General features: G+C 45.4%; 1 protein-coding gene across 1 annotated transcript; it reads right to left on the bottom strand.

The window, feature by feature from the left end:
- Nucleotides 1–18,744: 18,744 nt before the first annotated feature.
- Nucleotides 18,745–19,959, bottom strand: LOC102939398 (zinc finger protein 551). The gene is given in 1 exon segment (XM_037884455.2): nt 18,745–19,959. A coding segment is annotated over 1 exon segment (1,197 nt). The 5' UTR covers nt 19,958–19,959; the 3' UTR covers nt 18,745–18,760.
- Nucleotides 19,960–21,732: the final 1,773 nt, after the last annotated feature.

Genomic DNA, 21,732 nt, shown 5'->3' with positions numbered 1-21,732 from the left:
AAATTTTGCTTTGAAACTAAAAATTTCTTAAGTATGTGTTAGTGAGCATTTATCTTTATTTTTCTTGTAACCATTTTTGACTTTTATGCCTCATTACCTGTACGTATAAAATCTGTCTCTTTGTAGTTAATAAACTTGTTTTCTGTTTTATACAAGCCAGTGCGTTTAAACTGAAGTTTCTGAATAACTAAGGCTATGTTTATGTCACGGAGGTCATGGAAGTCACAGAATCCATAACTTCCAGAGACCTCCATGACATTCTCTGCTTCAGCCCCAGGGGCTGCGGCACTCTGGAGCTGGCAACCAGCGCGGCCCTGACAGGGTTCCAGCCACAGCAGCGACGGGGGGACCCTGCAAGGTTCCAGCGACAGGTGACAGACTCCTGAGGGAGCCCTCCTCAGGGTTCCAGCAAGGGGTGACAGCATCGTGCGGGGGGAGGGGGACACCTCGGGCGAGTGGCTGGGGGTGTCCCATTTTCTCTTTGGGAAATATGGTTACCCTGCAGCTCTCAGCCGCCCTGGGCAGAGGCCATGGACGGAGGGGGATCCCCACAGCTCCCAGCAGCAAAAGTCACAGACAGGTCACGGCTTCCTTGAATTTTTGTTTATTGTCCGTGACCTGTCTGTGACTCTTACTAAAAATAATCATGACAAAATCTTAGCCTTACAAATAACCCATTGAAATAAACTGGCATATTATTCTCTTAAAGGTTTATTGGACGTCAAATATGTTGTACTGTCCAGGAGAGGGCTGGGCAGTACAGGACATACATTTCTGGGGGAAGATCTGGGACTGGTCATGTGTTGGGGGTCACCCTGCAGTATAACCAAGGCTGAGGCAAGGCAGAGTGTAACCCAAGTGCGGCTGGCAGGCTGCAGTTACACACACACACTCAGGGTGTGTCTTGCATGCTGGAAGGCTGTTTGTGAGTGGGCCAGGTGGGAGCTACTTCAGCAAGGCATTGTAAGGCACCCAAGGTTGCAGGGTAGGGGTGAGAGAGCTACTCATTAGGCTGGATTGTACTCTGGTATGTCACAGCTCTGCAGGACGTTACTCCTGAAGTCATCTCCTAGCTAAGCCTGTGGTTTGGGAAATGCTGTCCCTAACTATGGCGACGTGGAGGAAATAGAAGTGTGTTTTTGTTGAAGTAGGAACTGCAAATGTGTGTGAAATATAATCAGTGTTGAAGTTGAGAGATCTGCAGGAAAATAAATAACTATTTTTGTTTAGAAACCCCATCTGAGGTAGCCAACAGAGATTGTGACGTAGGCTTATGTCTAGTTGTTAACTGACACCTGTGCCACGAGTTTAAAGAAATAAACTGGCCATGTTTGCAGAAGCTATTGCTGACTAGCACTGCTGAGATTTTGGGTGGTTTGTTAAAGGAATATACTCCAGGGAAGTGTACATTTAGCACGGTGAAGGGTTTGGCAAGAACTCAGATAGAAATAGCAGGCACTCACCTGTTGGTTTTCACCCCAGAGAAGGAAGCTATGGAGAGCTATGGTCCATAGAATCACAGAATAGCAGGGTTGGAAGGGACCTCAGGAGGTCATCTAGTCCAACCCCCTGCTCAAAGCAGGACCAATCCCCAACTTAATTATCCCAGCCAGGGCTTTGTCAAGCCTGACCTTAAAAACCTCTAAGGAAGGAGATTCCCCCAACTCCCTAGGTAACCCATTCCAGTGCTTCACCACCCTCCTAGTGAAATAGTTTTTCCTAAAATTCAACCTAAACCTCCCTCACTGCAACTTGAGACCATTGATTCTTGTTCTGTCATCTGGTACCACTGAGAATAGTCTAGATCCATCCTCTTTGGAACCCCCTTTCAGGAAGTTGAAAGCAGCTATCAAATCCCCCCCTCATTTTTCTCTTCTGCAGACTAAACAATCCCAGTTCCCTCAGCCTCTCCTCGTAAGTCATGTGTTCCAGTCCCCTAATAATTTTTGTTGCCCTCCGCTGGACTCTTTCCAATTTTTCCACATCCTTCTTGTAGTGTGGGGCCCAAAACTGGACACAGTACTCCAGGTGTGGCCTCACCAGTGCTGAATAGAGGGGAATAATCATTTTCCTTGGTCTGCTGGCAATGCTCCTACTTATACAGCCCAAAATGCCATTAGCCTTCTTGGCAACAAGGGCACACTGTTGACTCATATCCAGCTTCTCGTTCGCTGTAACCCCAGGTCCTTTTCTGCAGAACTGCTGCCAAGCCATTCGGTCCCTAGTCTGTAGCGGTGCATGGGATTCTTCCGTCCTAAGTGCAGGACTCTGCCCTTGTCCTTGTTGAACCTCATCAGATTTCTTTTGGCCCAATCCTCCAATTTGTCTAGGTCCCTCTGTATCCTATCCCTACCTTCCACCATATCTACCACTCCTATCAGTTTAGTGTCATCTGCTAACTTGCTGAGGGTGCAATCCACGCCAACCTCCAGATCGTTTATGAAGATATTGAAGAAAACCGGCCCCAGGATTGACCCTTGGGGCACTCCGCTTGATCCGGCTGCCAGCTAGACATGGAGCCATTGATCACTACCCGTTGAGCCCGACAATCTAGCCAGCTTTCTATCCACCTTATAGTCCATTCATCCAGCCCATACTTTTTTAACTTGCTGGCAAGAGTACTGTGGGAGACTGTATTAAAAGCTTTGCTAAAGTCCAGATAAAACACGTCCACTGTTTCCCTCTGTTTTTAGACTGTTTTAAAACTGGTTTTAGAATACCACTCCCTGCTTCAGTGGCATTGATTACAGCCCCAAAGGATACCAGGGTTAGATGGGAAACAATTGTTCTTTACCATTTGGCACCAAAGTGTCATGAGGAAAATAGAGAAACAGCTGGTGCCTGTTAGGATATAGATATTCAGGCCTGTCTGTAAAGGCCTATACTCTAAGAATTTAGGTGTATTCTTATCACTTAGCTAGTTATAGAGGTATAAAAGAAAGAATCAAAATCACTGTCTGCCGGTGTAAGGTCCTTTTCTTACTGTAACAGTCTGAGGCCCTGTTCTTAGGCTAAGGCCTTTGGCTACACAGCAGAGGCAGCCATAAGCTGGGAAGTGAACGGTCACGTCTTCACATTCCAAACTAGTCACATTGAAATAAGGTGCTATTGGGCTGTTAGGAATACACTCCTGTCCTGATAATGCCTATTGCCGCCAGAGAAAGGGAAGTGCCTAGAAGATGAAAAAGGAAACTTAGTCTGATAGCATCCTGTCTGGCAAGAAGTCACTTATCAATAGCTGGGATGTGAAATCCTCACTTCTGTGTTTGTTCTATCACTGTAGTCCCCATTTCCCTATTGTTTGTCTGTATAATCTCTGTCTGGTTCTGTGATTGTTTCTGTCTGCTGTATAATTAATTTTACTGGGTGTAAACTAATTAAGGTGGTGGGATATAATTGGTTAAATAATCATGTTACAATATGTTAGAATTGGTTAGTTAAATTTCAGTAAAATGATTGGTTAAGGTATAGCTAAGCAGAACTCAAGTTTTACTATATAGTCTGCAGTCAATCAGGAAGTGAGTGGGTGGGTGGGTGGGTGGGGGAATGGGAACAGGGAATGGGGGTGGGGAAATTGGAATCATGTTTTGCTAAGGGGGGGGAATGGGAACAGGGACACAGGTGTAAGGCTCTGTGGTGTCAGAGCTGGGAAGGGGGACACTAAGGAAGGAAACTGGAATCATGCTTGCTGGAAGTTCACCCCGATAAACATCGAATTGTTTGCACCTTTGGACTTCGGGTATTGTTGCTCTCTGTTCATGCGAGAAGGACCAGGGAAGTAAGTGGGTGAAGGAATAAGCCCCCTAACAGTGCCTTCACAGGACATTCCTTGCCTATGGATTCCAGTCTGGCTGCCTGGCTGGACAAAAAGGATATTTGTGGTGTGTGTGTTATGTTGGATCATATTAAAGAAGTTCTGTATTAAAACCACAAATGAGTTTGATTCCCCATAGTTTAAATTCCAGGGTATTACTAATTAAGAGGTCTCTTGGTTTTTGGTCTCTTGTTTTTACTGTTTCTCTCCCCCTCTGTGTGAAACTTGCAAGCTGCTAATTGTGTTAGTACATCCTAAGACAGAGTCTGTTCTCAAAGCAATTCTTTGTAACAACAACTACTCACACAGAGAGAGACTCAGAGCGATACTTTGTAACAACAGAAACAGCACCCAGAGACTCCCCGCCCTTTTGTTATATTTATCTCGCTCTGTTAACAATTGTGATTAAAATAGAGATAGAGGATGTATGTGGATGGATGCTTGGTGTGGATAATAAATGAATGATCAGGGAGGTGCCAGCCTAAGAATCCAGTGTCGATCGGCCAAAGAAGGCGTCAAGTGGAAACAACCAGAGGACTCCCAGAGGGCAAACTGGAATCCACCCAACAGCCTCAAGGATGGGAGAACCGAAGAACTAGATAACATCTGGCAGCACAGAGCCGTCAGGAATGTGCTATCTGCTGATTGATTCAGCAACAGCATGATGAAGCAATTCCCATAGACTGGCATAGGAATAAATTCCTATAAAAATGGACTCTAGAAAGTGAGAACTTTGGGGTCTGATTCTGCAAACCAACTTCCAGGAGCATCAGATGAGCATCTGACAAGGCCCTGCTCCCTCCTCATGTCCAGGCCACCTAGCCAGTGCCTTGGCACGAGCAACTCTAAGGCTGGTAACTATAATAACAACCTTGCAGAACCTGTGTGTGTATGAATGAATGTGTGAATAAATATGAGATTGAATGGAATGTTATAGCTATAACTAACTGCTTACTATGAATCTTTCTGTATTCACAATAAATGTGCCGTTTTGCCATATCCCTTTAATAAGATCCTGCTAGTTTTTATTTTATTGGTATAACATGTGAATGATGGTAACCACACTTTCACCCTTTGTCAGTGGGACACTCCACATCCCAGGGGAGTGCCCGGTAGCTCCATATTCATGCGTATAAAGCAGGCCATGTGAGGTATCGTGGGAAAAGTTATGATCTGCTGAAACCCACTGTTCCATTTAAATATATTATTAATGCGTATGAAGTTACGAGAATTGTGTTGTATGACTCACTAAAATATACTGTGTGTTTGGGAAGCGCCTAGATACTAGCTCCCCAAAAGACAGTAACCAGGGAGCTAACCAACGCCTGGGCGGGTGTCAAACAAACTATCATCCAGCAAGGGAGCTACAATGCAATGACTCACTTACACAAGGCCACACCAAGGGAATTGCTCAATCTTGCCTGGTGACTCAGCAATGCCCACCAGACATGCCTGGACTCATGGTGTTCAAGCACATGGGACTAAGGGTATGAAAGAGAACACAAGGGCCCCATGCTTGGCCTTTCTCCTGCCCCCACCTATGCTGCAAGCAACAAGGATGCTCAGAAGACTGAAGACTCCAACAGAGGAGACTGGCCCAGGCTTCAAGGGTGAACGCTGTGGACTATGAACTGCAATATGCAGTGGGGTGAGGAAAAAGTGCTTAATCTAGATGTTGTCCAGTCTAGTAGGGTTGAGAGTTTAGACTGCGTGCTTATATTTTATTTTATTTTGGTAACTAATTCTGACTTTTTGCCTATTATTTATAATCACTTAAAATCTCTCTTTTGTAGTCAATAAACTTATTTTACTGTTTAACTTTACCAGTGAGGTTGCCTGAAGTGTTTGGTAAATCTGCTCAGGTTCACAAAGGCTGGTGTAGATCCACTTTCCACTGATGAAGTGGGGAACCAAGTAATAAACGTGCACTGCTTGTCTTGAGTGCCTGCCACACACTGAGCGCAGCAGCTTGGAAGGGAGGGAACATCGCACCCACTGCACAGAGCAGGAATGGGTGAGTTCTGTGTGACTGTGTAAGGTGGATGAGCTAATGTCTTGTATTGGACTACTGTTGGTGAGCAAGACAAGCTTTCCATAAGCCCTCCCTCTTTTAAAAATGATGGGACCCTGGCCCCCAGCCCCCCCTGTTCTGGCAGCCCTTCGCTGAGTTGCTGCAACATCAGCACAGCAGCAGGAGCCATCCCACAGCTGGGGCAGGTCTAGGACCCTGACGTCAAGCAAAAGTGCAGAGGCAGGCAAATGCCGTAGACAATTAAGTGGCACAAAGTCCAAAGAAGGAGAAAATGAACTCAGGGACGCTAGAATAAGCAAAGTTTCTCATTAAAACTCATTAAAATTGATTTCCTACTGACACCCAGGTATGTGATGCTACATTCTAGCAATCACTGCAACAGCAAGTGACAAGTCCCTATTTGGAAATAAATCTCTTACTTCTTCTTCTGTGTGTTTATTCTCCTAGCCCTTCCACACACATTCTCTCTTTCTCTGAGGCTCCATTTTCCCAGATGCCATTGAAAATGTGCATTCAAATAATTGAAAGCAGTGGAAAAGACAAAACCCCCAGCACTGGAGAACAGACAAGCAAAAACCTGAGATATCTAATGCAGCCCCGACCCCCGACCCCCTCTCCTCCCTGGAGTTTTATCCTGCTACAGTCACTGCAGCTCTGATCATTATCTGTCGCACAGAAGCACCAGCCAACAGAAAAGGTGTGAATGTAAGCAAAACGTGTTGTTTGACCAACAGGATTCCACAAAATGCCATCACACGCTGGCTCTAAAATAAGAGGAAGAACAACAATTTGCTTAGCAATAACTGATCCGTGAAGAGTGAGAAGGTGGTGGTGGCGTGAGAGAGGAGGAAATCACGAGATCATAGGTTAGGGAGAACAACGGCAGCAGCACTGTGGCGTGTAGCAAGGATGGGAGGAAGATACACACAACCACACACACGCTACTACTCAGTTTCTTGTGAGGCTATAAATCAGAATTACGGGCAAAACAAATGCTGAAAGCCTGTGTCGTTTTAAGAATTGTATAATAGTGTACAGTACAAAAGGTCCCCAAATCACTCAACTATACTACATGTTAACCTCTGTTAGGCAACATGGTTTAGCAGCACTATGAACATGTAAGTCTACTTTTAAACACCCCGGTAGGGTTCAAATATCTGTTAAGCTTTCCTACATTTCTCCACAAGCTTACACCAACCAGTTTACAGTCATTGTCTGTACTGCTTCATATGGAAACATTCAGACGCAGATACACGGTGACATTATATTTGTCCAATCAGCAGCATCCATTGTATTTTATAAAGCAGCCCAGTGCAAATAACGTATTGCTACTAACAATAATAAAAATAAAACCAGCTGCCGTCTTACCTTAAACATCAGCGAAGTAAACTCCGGCACCTGGACTTGGCACCATAAGCGTCAATGATCTGCTCAGGGTTAACGTCGCTGGTAAGGTCCCTCTCTGTATGCAGTAAACACAAAGCTGACAGTCTCTCTTGACCCATTGTGGATCGTCCCCAGCGCGTGGCAGGAAACAACGTCTCACGTCCAGCTGTGCCAGCAGGTCAGGGCCAATTTCAACCGTTTTGTAAAATGTGGATAAAATGTTGTTGAAGCAGCTGCCTGCAGGCTCTCCAGCGTGATCTCTGGCAAACCCATCCTGAACCAACTGCAGCTCTGCGCGAGCGAGTGTGGAGTGTGGAGCGTGGAGCGTGGATTGAAAGGGCCCTTGCATATTGACAGAGCAGCCCAGCAATGCCACATCTGGATCACATGTTAGCCCTGCATCTGCGCTTTCAGCTGTTTCCATGGATTGGGACAAAAACCTGCGATTACGTTCACCTAACAGTGTGTCCAACACAGGAAAATACAGCTGTCGGCCCCATTTTTCTTTAGCGCTCTTGTCATAAATATAAAGGGAAGGGTAATCACCTTTAAAATCCCTCCTGGCCAGAGGAAAAATCCTTTCACCTGTAAAGGGTTAAGAAGCTAAAGGTAACCTCGCTGGCACCTGACCAAAATGACCAATGAGGAGACAAGATACTTTCAAAAGCTGGGAGGAGGGGGAGAAACAAAGGGCCTGTGTCTGTCTGGGTGATGCTTTTGCCAGGGACAGAACAGGAATGGAGTCTTAGAACTTAGTAAGTAATCTAGCTAGATATGTGTTAGATTATGATTTCTTTAAATGGCTGAGAAAATAGCTGTGCTGAATAGAATAAATATTCCTGTCTGTGTGTCTTTTTTGTAACTTAAGGTTTTGCCTAGAGGGATTCTCTATGTTTTGAATCTAATTACCCTGTAAGGTATTTACCATCCTGATTTTACAGAGGTGCTTCTTTTTTACTTCTATTAAAAGTCTTCTTGTAAGGAAACTGAATGCTTTTTCATTGTTCTAAGATCCCAGGGCTTGGGTCTGTGGTCACCTATGCAAATTGGTGAGGATTTTTACCAAACCTTCCGCAGGAAGTGGGGTGCAAGGGTTGGGAGGATTTTGGGGGGAAAGACGTTTCCAAACGACGTTTTCTCAGGAACCCAGATAAAGTTTGGTGGTGGCAGTGGAAGTCCAAGGGCAAAGGGTAAAATAGTTTGTACCTTGGGGAAGTTTTAACCTAAGCTGGTAAAAGTAAGCTTAGGAGGTTTTCATGCAGGTCCCCACACCTGTACCCTGGAGTTCAGAGTGGGGAAGGAACCTTGACAGCTCTCCTTTTCGTTTAGCTGGTAGTCTCATTGTCTGAGTTTGCTTGTAACAACTGAACAGTCAAGGAAGGCTGGTTTTTTCATGGGTCGTTTATAACCATACTTTTCATCTACATCGGGGTGACAGGGACACCATGCAGCTCACAGAACTTCTGGGCTTCCTCCCAAACATCATCCCACTTAGTGCTGGTTCGCATACTAATGCGTTGACAGTTCTCTGACGTACACTGCAGGCCCGGGAAAGTGTCGTGTCTTGTGGCTGCAGGGCTTTGTGTGCTGCGTGACTCATACTAAGAGCGTGCTAAAAAAGGACCAAGCTCACAAAAATCTATTTTCTGCGCATTCTTCTACAAACCTGATGCTTCAATAAATCTTCGGCAGGGAGGCGCTGACAGTCCCAACGAAAGGCTAAGAAGTGCTCTCATGGAGTTTTTTACAGCAGATACATTTTTCCATCTGCATGCCCATCTTGTGTTACTTAAAGTATACAATCCTAGTTTCACTCCAAGGGTCTTCTGGGCCTCCAGGTAAGCATGGTGCGTGCCACGCTGTGAAAAGAAGGTAAACAAGCCCGCTAGAGTGTAAGAATATTCTGCTGCTGTTTACTTTGCAAGCCTCAACTAAAGCCACAGTTGATTTATGAGCCATGTGGTGTGTATATATAGCAGTGGGTTGATCTTGCAGGATTTTTTGCCGTATGCCACTTACATGACCTGCCATAACAGCAGGACCATCGTAACACTGTGCTACGACTGGCAAGTCTGCAATCCCCGAATCTTGTAAGAACTGCTTAACGTTGCGATAGATGGCATTAGCATCCTCTTGCTTAGAGCAACCAACAGATCCTAGAAATTGTTCCTTTATTTCCAGCTTTTCTGTGTATCTCACACAGCCTGTCATTTCTCCCTGTTTAAAACTACGTGCTTTTGGCAACAAGAACAGTAACAAACCCATTCTCCTGTGTTTTCAGAACGATTGTGCTTTTCACAATCTCAGTAGCAATCTGTAAAAGCGCGTTTTGAGCCCCATGGCTGATGAGACTGAAAGAACCCGTCTTTATTTTTTTTGTCAAATGTTTCATCAGACTTTGAAAACAAATTGCATAATTCCAGAAAGTTTTCATGGTTTGCTGATTCTCTCTCATCACAATGCAATTTCTTGTTTAGCCAGGTAAAGCAGTATGTCGGTGATTTTTGCAGCCTACTCTCTGTTTTCATGTAACGCCGTCTTCTGAGAATTTGACAATTGTGTAACTCGAGAGACCGCTTCTTCTGACTCTTTGAAAAAATGCCACCATTCAGAACACAGCTCGTGTATGGCAGATCGTACTTTTCTGAATCTTTTTTCCTATATTTTCCCATCCCTTACTCCAGTGTATGCAGGGTCTTTCAAACCACTGGAAAACTGTCTGCAAGGAAAGTAGAAAACTGCATCTGACTGCTTACTGTATTCTAAAAATGAAAATGTCTTGCAATACTCTGATGTAAATGAATGACGGTGCTGACCAAAAGTAGTTTTTGGATACTCAGGTAGAGGTTCTGATGGCCCTATTGCAGTTGTACCAAGGTCCAAAACAGGAGATTTAGCAAGGTTGTTGCTGTCAGAAACCACACTACTCTTAGTATAGATGTAGTTTGGGGTGCAGGGAGGGGCATAGCCCCCCCAAACAGAGGCAAGGCATGGGGGAGGAGGGTCGCATGCCAACCCCCCCTGCCATTTCTGTGAGCACTGAGCTGTCCTGCAGGGCTTTCTCTGCTCGTCCTGAGGGGGAGGAGAAGGGGGCTTTGTCATTCCCATACTGCACCCCCCACATCCTCCCTGGCACGTTTCGGCTTGCAGGACGGAGCAGGATGGAGCAGCTTTTCCCCTGCGCTCAGCTGGGGAACAGCTGATTGTGGCAGGTGCGAGGCGCTGGAAGGGAGCGGGAGGCGTTGATCGGCAGAGCCACTGGTGGGGGGGTGGGGGGGGAGACGCTGGGGGGGATGGGGGGAGCTGGCTGCCAGTGAGTGATAAGCACCCACTAATTTCTTTTCTGCACCTATGCCTGCAGCATGAACCCCCTGAGCCCAAGTCAGCTGGCATGGGTCACCTGTGGGTTTTCCTTTGCTATGCAGACTGAAGGAGAGTGAGCGCTTTCTGATGTGCATTGTTCACCCACAGGTGATAGGGGTTTTTTGTCTTTTATCACTTTTTTGCATGAGTTCATTCAAGAGTGTAGTGATTGACTGGGTTCACCCACATAGTTGTTATACGGCCAAAAAGCTGTGGAAAAAGCTGAAGTACTCAATGCTTTTTTTGCCTCAGTCTTCACAGACAAGGTCAGCCCCCAAACTGCTGCACTGGGCAGCACAGTAAGAACATAAGAAAGGCCAGACTGGGTCAGACCAAAGGTCCATCCAGCCCAGTATCCTGTCTACCGACAGTGGCCAGTGCCAGGTGCCCCAGAGGGAGTGAACCTAACAGGTAATGATCTAGTGATCTCTCTCCTGCCATCCATCTCCACCCTCTGACAAACAGAGGCTAGGGACACCATTCCTTACCCATCCTGGCTAATAGCCATTAATGGACTTAGCCTCCATGAATTTATCCAGTTCTCTTTTAAACCCTGTTATAGTCCTCGCCTTCACAACCTCCTCAGGCAAGGAGTTCCACAGGTTGACTGTGCACTGAGTGAAGAAGAACTTCCTTTTATTTGTTTTAAACCTGCTCCCATTAATTTCATTTGGTGGCCCCTAGTTCTTATATTATGGGAACAAGTAAATAACTTTTCTTTATTAACTTTCTTCCCACCACTCATGATTTTATAGACCTCTACCATATCCCCCCTTAGTTTCCTCTTTTCCAAGCCGAAAAGTCCTAGACTCTTTAATCTCTCCTCATATGGGACCCGTTCCAAACTCTTAATCTTTTTAGTTGTCCTTCTCTGAACCTTTTCTAATGCCAGTATATCTTTTTTGAGATGAGGGGACCACATCTGTACGCAATATTCAAGATGTGGGCACACCATAGATTTATATGAGGGCAATAAGATATTCTCCATCTCATTCTCTATCCCTTTTTTAATGATTCCTAACATCCCCTTTGCTTTTTTGACTATCCACCATGACTCCAAGATCTTTCTCCTGATTAGCTGTAGCTAAATTAGCCCCCATCATATTGTATGTATAGTTGGGGTTATTTTTTCCAATGTGCATTACTTTACATTTATCCACATTAAATTTCATTTGCCATTTTGTTGCCCAATCACTGAGTTTTGTGAGATCTTTTTGAAGTTCTTCACAGTCTGCTTTGGTCTGAACTATCTTGAGCAGTTTAGTATCATCTGCAAACTTTGCCACCTCCCTGTTTACCCCTTTCTCCAGATCATTTATGCATAAGTTGAATAGGATTGGTCCTAGGACTGACCCTTGGGGAACACCACTATGTACCCCTCTCCATTCTGAAAATTTACCGTTTATTCTTACCCTTTGTTCCCTGTCTTTTAACCAATTCTCAATCCATGAAAGGATCTTCCCTCTTATCCCATGACAACTTAATTTACGTAAGAGCCTTTGGTTACCTAAGAGCCTTGTCAAAGGCTTTCTGGAAATCTAAGTACACTATGTCCACTGGATTCCCCTTGTCCACATGTTTGTTGACCCCCTCAAAGAACTCTAATAAATTAGTAAGACATGATCTCCCTTTACAGAAGCCATGTTGACTTTTGCGCAACAATTTATGTTCTTCTATGTGTCTGACAATTTTATTCTTTACTATTGTTTCAACTAATTTGCCCGGTACTGACGTTAGACTGACCGGTCTGTAATTGCCGGGATCACCTCTCGAGCCCTTCTTAAATATTGGCATAACATTAGCTATCTTCCAGTCACTGGGTACAGTAGCTGATTTAAAGGACAGGTTACAAACCATAGTTAATAGTTCCGCAATTTCACATTTGAGTTCTTTCAGAACTCTTGGGTGAATGCCATCTGGTCCCGGTGACTTGTTACTGTTTAAGTTTCTCAATTAATTCCAAAACCTCCTCTACTGACACGTCAATCTGTGACAATTCCTCAGATTTGTCACCTACAAAAGACAGCTCAGGTTTGGGACTCTCCCTAACATCCTCAGCCATGAAGACTGAAGGAAAGAATTCATTTAGTGTCTCTGCGATGACTTTATCGTCTTTAAGTGCTCCTTTTGTATCTCAATCGTCCAGGGGCCCCACTGGTTGGTTAGCAGGCTTCCTGCTACTGATGTACTTAAAAACCATTTTGTTATTACCTTTTGAGTTTTTGGCTAGCTGTTCTTCAAACTCCTTTTTGGCTTTTCTTATTATATTTTTACATTTAATTTGGCAGTGTTTATGCTCCTTTCTATTTACCTCACTATGATTTGACTTCCACTTCTTAAAAGATGCCTTTTTATCTCTCACTGCTTCTTTTACATGGTTGTTACATTTTTAGTTCTTTTACTGTGTTTTTTTAATTTGGGGTATACATTTAAGTTGAGCCTCTATAAGGGTGTCTTTGAAAAGTGTCCATGCAGCTTGCAGGGATTTCACTCTAGTCACTGTACCTTTTAATTTCTGTTTAACTAACCTCCTCATTTCTGCATAGTTCCCCTTTCTGAAATTAATTGCCACAGTGTTGGGCTGTTGAGGTGACCTTCCCACCCCAGGAATATTAAATGTTATTATATTATGGTCACTATTTCCAAGAGGTCCTGTTATAGTTACCTCTTGGAGCAGATCCTGCGCTCCACTCAGGACTAGATCAAGAGTTGCCTCTCCCCTTGTGGGTTCCTGTACCAGCTGCTCCAAGAAGCAGTCATTTAAAGTATGGCGAAATTTTGTCTCTGCATTTCGTCCTGAAGTGACATGTACCCAGTCAATATGGGGATAATTGAAATCCCCCACTATTATTGAGTTTTTTATGTTGATAGCCTCTCTAATCTCCCTTAGCATTTCATCATCACTATCACCGTCCTGGTCAGGTGGTCAGTAATAGATCCCTACTGTTATATTCTTATTAGAGCATGGAATTACTATTCATAAGAGATTCTATGGAACATGTGGATTCATTTAAGATTTTTATTTCATTTGATTCTACATTTTCTTTCACATATAATGCCACTCCCTCCCCCCGCATGACCTGTTCAGTCCTTCCGATAGATTTTGTACTCCGGAATGATTGTGTCTCATTGATTGTCCTCACTCCACCAGGTTTCTGCGATGCCTATTATATCAATATCCTCCTTTAACATGAGGCACTCTAGTTCACCCATCTTATTATTTAGACTTCTAGCATTTGTGTACAAGCACTTTAAAAACTTGTCATGGTTTATCTGTCTGCCCTTTTCTGACGTGTCAGATTCTTTATGTGAATGTTTCTCGTCTGATCTGGCCCATACTTTGTCCTCTTCCATCCTCTCCTCCTGACTAAAACCTAGAGAATCTCTATCAATTGACTCTCCTCTGAGAAAAAAGAAAAGGAGTACTTGTGGCACCTTAGAGACTAACCAATTTATTTGAGCATAAGCTTTCGTGAGCTACAGCTCACTTCATCGGAAGCTCACAACTATACTCTCCTCTGAGAGAGTTTCTGTCCGATCCACATGCGCCTCTGCAGCAATCAGCTTCCCCCCCATCTCCAGCAGCATCGATTATCACTACAAAAGGTTTTCTCCCTCCCTGCCCCCCCCCCCCCCGCTCTCCTGCTGGTAATAGCTCATCTTAAGTGATCACTCTCCTTACAGTGTGTATGATAACACCCATTTTTTTCATGTTCTGCATGTATATAAATCTCCTCACTGTATCTTCCACTGAATGCATGCGATGAAGTGAGCTGTAGCTCACGAAAGCTTATGCTCAAATAAATTGGTTAGTCTCTAAGGTGCCACAAGTCCTCCTTTTCCTTTTGATACAGTCTCCCACAGTACTCTTGCCAGCAAGTTAAAGAAGTATGAATTGGATGAATGGACTATAAGGTGGATAAAAAGCTGGCTAGATCGTCGGGCTCAACGGGTAGTAATCAATGGCTCCATGTCTAGTTGGCAGCTGGTATCAAGCGAAGTCTGACCTGAGGCCAGTTTTGTTCACCATCTTTATTAATGATCTGGATGATGGGATGAATTGCACCCTCAGCAAGTTCGCAGAGGACTCTAAGATGTGGGGAGAGGTAGATATGCTGGAGGGTACGGATAGGGTCCAGAGTGACCTAGGCAAATCGGAGGATTGGGCCAGAAAAAAATCTGATGAGGTTCAACAAGGACAAGTGCAGAGTCCTGAACTTAGGAAGGAAGAATCCCAGGCACTGCTAGAGGCTGGGGACCGACTGGCTAAGCAGCAGTTCTGCAGAAAAGGACCTGGAGATTACAGTGGACAAGTAGCTGGATATGAGTCAGCAGTGTGCCTTTGTTGCCAAAAAGACTAATGGCACATTGGGCTGCATTAGTAGGAGCATTGCCAGCAGACCAAGGAAAATGACTATTCCCCTCTATTCAGCACTGGTGAGGCCACACATGGAGTATTGTGTCCAGTTTTGGGCCCTCCACTACAGAAGGGATGTGGACAAATTGGAGAAAGTCCAGTGGAGGGCAACAAAAATTATTAGGGGGCTGGGGCACATGACTTACAAGGAGAGGCTGAGGGAACTGGGGTTATTTAACCTGCAGAAGAGAAGAGTGAGGGGGGATTTGATAGCAGCCTTCAACTACCTGAAGGGGGTTCCAAAGAGGCTGGAGCTTGGCTGTTCTCAGTGGTGGCAGCTGACAGAACAAGGAGTAATGATCTAAAGTTGCAGTGGGGGAGTTCTAGGTTGGACATTAGGAAAAACTATTTCACTAGGAGGGTGGTGAAGCACTGGAATGGGTTACCTAGGGAGGTGGTGGAATCTCCATCCTTAGAGGATTTTAAGGCGCAGCTTGACAAAGCCCTGGCTGGGATGATTTAGGTGGGGATTGGTCCTGCTTTGAGCAGGGGGTTGGACTAGATGACCTCCTGTGGTCTCTTCCAACCCTAATCTTCTATGATTCAATTATCTCAAAACATTTATATTTACCTAAAGTTAAGAAATGGTTTTGTGGGATCAACATCCAGGTTTCTGGGGGGGCCCAACTTCAATCTAGCTGCCGTGGAACTTAGCTGTCGGATCCTTGCCCAAAGAAAGCTTCCTCGGACTGTTCTTTCACCTAATCTTTATTAGCTAACTTCAAACAATGCACATAACCTCTAGTAACCCCTAATGGGTCACCAATTCTCCTACTTTCAGCAAAACTACTCATTATCTCTTACCATCAAAACATTTTTATTCATAACTAAACTTACATCTTGATGGTGTCAGAGGTGCTCAAGACCAAGTTCGGTCGTCCAAACATTCCTGCTATTCTTACAATAATCACTTCTTATCCCCTCCTCTCATTCTGACAGCAAAACAGAAAACATGTAGTTAGTTGGCCTTGCCTCTCAGGGCCTAAGATTTTCCTAGCTATGTCATGTTTTGTTTTGAGCTGGGAGTGGCTAATCATACAAAATTGCTGACTGCAGTATGGTCAAATTCTGGGGTAACACACAGGAATATCAAATTCCAGGGTAACACTCCAGCTCTCTGAAGTCCCATTGTTCTCTCCGGGGAGGGCTCATAGGGGACACTTTGAAGAGAGGAACCAGCCAGTTGGAGCAGAAGCAGCAAAATAAGAGATTTCTGGTGATTCAGACCCTTTTTTGACTGGGCTTCCTCTGCCCTGTGCTGAGGGCTTGTTTGAGCCCTCAGTCCTCCTACCTCTTTCAACTCCCTCCCAATCTCTTCACCTCCCCGTCACGTGTCTTACCCTGTTCTCCACACCCCTTGCCCCCTCATCCCATCCGTTCAATGTCCCTGTCCCTCCCCTTTAGCTGGTCACATTGTAATTCAACCCAGCAAAAAGAAAAAACAGGGACATTAACATGCCAGTTGCTGCCCTCACGTTGTTTGCTCTGCTGATATGGTCTACCCTTCCCCTGCCCTGCCTGGCTGGCTTGTCAGCTCTTCAAGCCTAGGGCTGTTCGGTGTTTATACAGCACTTAGAACAACAGGGACACAGTCTGTGTGACCGGGGCTTCGAGGGCTAAGGTTATATAGACATTGTAGCAATTAATGAATTGCTCCCCTGCACGGTTTGCTACTTTGCCGTTACCGAGCACTCCCAAGTTTAAACTCCAAAAACACGTATGAAAATTATCAATTTTTAAGGAGCGAATGTAAAAAAAAAGTCACTGCTTCCAGTCTCCTTCTGCAGCTCCGTACGTCACTTCAGATGGGGATCAGCTGCCTTGCCCAGGCCTAGGGATGCACTGTGCCTTGAAACACAGCCCTGGAGCGGGGGTGTGGAGATGGACCATCCTGTGTGGCTCAGTAAAGCCCTTGGCCTCTACATTCTAGATTTGAAAACACTTTGGAAGGCTCGCCCAATTATGAGGTAACTGTTGTTCCCTGTACCCCTCCCTATCCTGGGTATCCCTTTTGCCATGATCTGGCCGTGCATCTTCCCTTTTCTTAACACCAGCTCCTACTCCCTGGCCCTGACTTTGCCCCCCGTCTCCCGGGCCTCCACCTGTTTGACACACCTGCATAGTAAGCTTGCCTCACCTACACAAATTCTGCCCAACCATCCCTTCTGATTTGCCCCTTTTCACAGCCCCATTTTCAGCAAGGAACAGATTCTGCTGGCAGTAAGGGCTGAGGGAGGCCAGTGGCTTCAGCAGCTGTTATTGAGCCGGCTTCCCATCTGCAAACAATCCCAGATCAGTAGGAAGAAAACCTAGCCGAGGCTTTGCCAATAGACAGAAATGGATTTATACTCCAAACGCTCACATTGCATTTGGGATCCATTCAAATTCCCCTCCCAGATCTGTGACACTTTCATCTCCAGGCCTAAATTAGTATATTTTAAGACCAAAGAAATCAAAGTGTGCTTCCCAAGCACAGAGAGCTGAGAACGCTGCATCACATGACACTTGGGGAGGTGTAGAACGTGGAGAAGATAAACCCCAAGTAGCTCAGCAAGAAGGCAACACTGCTGGGGTGACGAGGAAGGTGGGAATCCCTCCGACTCACCCCATCATCTTCAGGTGTCCCAGAGGCTGAAAAAAAACTTTTCCCCCTCCTTCTGCTCTTTATTACATTTAAATATATTTACATGAAAAAAAATGGTACAAGAATAACTGCTCCTCAGCAGAACCCAGTGCAATGTGAGAAGACCTGAGAATGAGACAATCTGTCCGCAGTCAGGGAACTGGGTAACTAACAATCACTTTTCACTAGAAAGAAGAATATAAATGTGATGCTGCGAGCTTGTTTAGACTAGGAAAAGTGATGGAGGTTATGTCAAGTCACGAAGAAACATAGTGGATTAGCCCAGTGACTGTATGTGGACTATTTTTTTATTGCAATAGTTGTGTTTTACATCAGAATAGCTAACGCTAGCTAGCTAACTCCATGGAAAATCGTAATGGGGACAAAGCCCAGGTAGATTTAACCTCAATGTAGCTAGTTGAGGTCACCCCTGTTTTCCCCACCTGGAGCTGATGGATATTCCTGTTGGAGGGGGACACATTGCCATGACCTAGGAGTTGATAAAAAGGACCATGGGATTCACCTTAACGAAGGGTGAGCTGCCAAAGGGAAAAGAGGGCAATTCAATGGAGGAAGCTGAGAGACCACGGTGATACAAATGCTGCAAACAGCCTTCATGTTCAGAATGTGGGAATCAGCAAAAGTACAAAAAGGTGAAAAAACCCCTTTACTCTGTCTTAGACAATTTTTAAAAGAACAGGAGTACTTGTGGCACCTTAGAGATTAACAAATTTATTAGAGCATAAGCTTTTGTAAGCTACAGCTCACTTCATCAGATGTAGCTCACAAAAGCTTATGCTCTAATAAATTTGTTGGTCTCTAAGGTGCCACAAGTCCTCCTTTTCTTTTTATGGATACAGACTAACAAGGCTGCTACTCTGAAATTAGAGGTTTCAGAGTAGCAGCCGTGTTAGTCTGTATCCGCAAAAAGAAAAGGAGGACTTGTGGCACCTTAGAGACTAACAAATTTATTTGAGCATAAGCTTTTGTGTGCTACAGCTCACTTCATCGGATGCATTCAGTGGATGCATCCGATGAAGTGGGCTGTAGCTCATGAAAGCTTATGCTCAAATAAATTTGTTAGTCTCTAAGGTGCCACAAGTACTCCTTTTCTTTTTTCTGAAATTAGACAATTTTGTTATGGTGTTTCTCTCCATTGCAGCTTCTCTGCTGGTAAATAAGGGCTGAGCTCTGATGGACGCATTTCCCACACTCAGAGCATTCCTAGGGCCTCTCTCTTGTGTGGATCCTTTGATGTTTAATAAGGTGTGAGCTCTGACTGAAGGTTTTTAAACAGTCACAGCATGCATAGGGTCTCTCTCCTGTGTGGATCCTATGATGTGCAATAAGGTGTGAGCTCAGAGTGAAGGTTTTCCCACACTCGCAGCACTCATAGGGTCTCTCCCCTGTGTGGATCCTCTGATGTTTAATAAGGTCTGAGCAGTAAACGAAGTTTTTCCTGCAGTCACAGCATCTGTAAGGTCTTTCTCCTGTATGGATCCTTTGATGTGTAACAAGGGCTGAGCTCTGACTGAAGTTTTTCCCACAGTCAGAGCATTCATAGGGTCTCTCTCCTGTGTGGATCCTCTGATGTGTAATAAGGGCAGAACTCTGGGTGAAGTTTTCCCCACACTTGCAGCACTCATAGGGTTTCTCCCCCGTGTGGATTCTGTGATGTTTAATAAGGTCTGACTGGGAAATGAAGTTTTTCCCGCAGTCACAGCATCTGTAGGGTCTCTCTCCTGTATGGATCCTCTGATGTACAACGAGGGCTGAGCTATGATTGAAGGTTTTCCCACATTCACAGCATTCATAGGGTCTCTCCCCTGTATGGATTCTTTGATGTGTAATAAGGTTTGATCTCTCCTTGAAGCTTTTTCCGCACTGATGGCATTCATAGGGGCTCTCTTCTGTGTGGATTCTCTGATGTGTAAGAAGGTGTGAGCGCTGAGTGAAGCTTTTCCGACACTGACAGCATGCATAGGGTCTCTCTCCAGTATGGATTCTCTCATGCCTAATAAGGTGTGAGTGGCTGTGGAAGTTTTTCCCACACTCAGAGCATGTGTTATTTCTCTCTCCCGCAGGGATGCTCTGCTGGGCTTTGGTTTCCTTGAGCCCCTTCTGAGTTCCCTCATAATTAATAGATTTACCAACTTTCTCCCTTGACTGGTTTTCCTGCCACTTCTCTGACTTGCGCTGACACTCACAGGCTTTTCCCTGCTCATGATTCCGGGACACATTCCCTTTGGATCTGACCGCAGGTGGTTGCATTTGCTCAGCCTCTTCCTGCTGAGGATTCTGCTCCTTCTTCTCACTCACCATCTTGCCACCTGCTGGGACAGAGGAAAAGAGACACCTCAGAAAAAGGGATGGAAACATGGAGAACAAAAATAACAGCCAGAGAGATGGTGGAACATATTAGGGACTGCATTCCCACAAACTCTTCCCCACAGGGTAGCGAGGAGGGGATCAATTCTGCCTCCATATCCCACCCACACATTCCAGGGAAGAGGGGGAATGGAGGGAGCTACTGCCAGGGGTCAGTCAGGAAGGGTAGAGAGCCATGAGCAATATGTAGTGACATGATATGATGCCTGCTAGGAACAATCCTGAACTTAGAGGGTTCACAAGGGCTTTGCAGGGAAGCCCAGCTGTTCCCTGCCGGCCCTGGCAGGTGTTCAGCTGGTTTTAATGACTCCTCACTTTGGCAGGTGGCTCCCAGGATCTCTCTTTCCTCAGAGCCCTGGAGATCTAGAACCCACGGCTCTTCCCCTCGTTCCAGATGGGTGATCATATCAGGTTTGGAAGCTGCAAACCCTGCTCAATGGAAAGAGAAATGAATTCATGTGAATTCATGGGACATTTGTCACCAAAAAAAGTTCCATTATTTTAACCCCAGCCCATTTTAACAGAGTAAAATCCCAGGACACTCTGCTTATGAGGGATTTAACTAACCCCACCTCCACTCACTGGAGGGGGGGACGGGGGATGGGACGACACGACACACAGCCAGATATTCACCATCAATGTTGGGCTCCATCAGCATCAAAGGGGCTCCTGAAACCCAGAGAAGGTGACTCCATTTCCCAGGAAGGGAAGACTCCAGCCAGAGGAGAAGTCCCCCTGGACTTACTTCTTACTGACACAGAGAGGCCCAGATGCACTGCAGGAGAGGGAAAGACACAAGGCCTGACACCTGAGCAGGGGCAGTCAGAGACATCAGGTAGGGGACAGAGGTGCAGCTAGCACTGTCACTCACTACGACACCCATTCCCCAGTCCTCCCCACTGCCTTGGACCCAAGCAGCACCCACTCTTTTTCTCTTCTCCCCTCCCATTGAGCAGAGCCCTCCTCACTCCCAGGTCTCCCAAATGTTCTGCCCCCAACCATTTTCCACACCCCCCCGTCCCCCCGCACTGTCCCAAATGTTCCTTGCTCCTGACTCCCCAGGGCTCCTGCCAAACAAGGGTCCCTTCCCTTCCCTCCCTCCTGTTGCTAGTGCATCCACTCCTTGGCACCTACTCTCCCTGTACTCCATCCAGCACCAACCCTTCCAGCTCCTTGAGCTCCATTTCGACCAGCCCTCCCCACATCCCAACGCCCTACAGCAGCTGCTCCATCGCATCCCCACCCCATCCCACTGCCCCCAGCCCTCCCGACTCATGGAGCTCTTTGCCCCAAACCTTCCCGTCCCTGGTTCTTCTATTATGCTGTTTCAGGATCTAAGGAGTATCTTAGAAATATGAGTGGGTATGCATTACTGTGGGATTGGCTGTAACATCTTTGGGGACACTCTGAATTTATGTGCTAGGCCCCTGGCTCCCAACCTTTCAGACTACTGTACCTCTTTCAGGAGCCTGATTTGTCTTGTGTAGCCCAGGTTTCACCTCACTTAAAAACTATTTGCTTACAAAATCAGGCATAAAAATGCAAAGGGTCACAGCACACTATTTCTGAAAAATGGCTTACTTCTCATTTTTACCATATAATTCTAAAATACATCAACTGGAATATAAATATTGTACTCACATTTCAGTGTATAGTATATAGAGCAGTATAAACAAGTCATTGTCTGTATGAAATTTTAGTCTGTACTG

This window comes from Chelonia mydas, chromosome 23 (assembly GCF_015237465.2).
Source record: "Chelonia mydas isolate rCheMyd1 chromosome 23, rCheMyd1.pri.v2, whole genome shotgun sequence".
NCBI lineage: Eukaryota > Metazoa > Chordata > Testudines > Cheloniidae > Chelonia > Chelonia mydas.
This window is presented reverse-complemented; position numbering and strand designations above follow the sequence as displayed.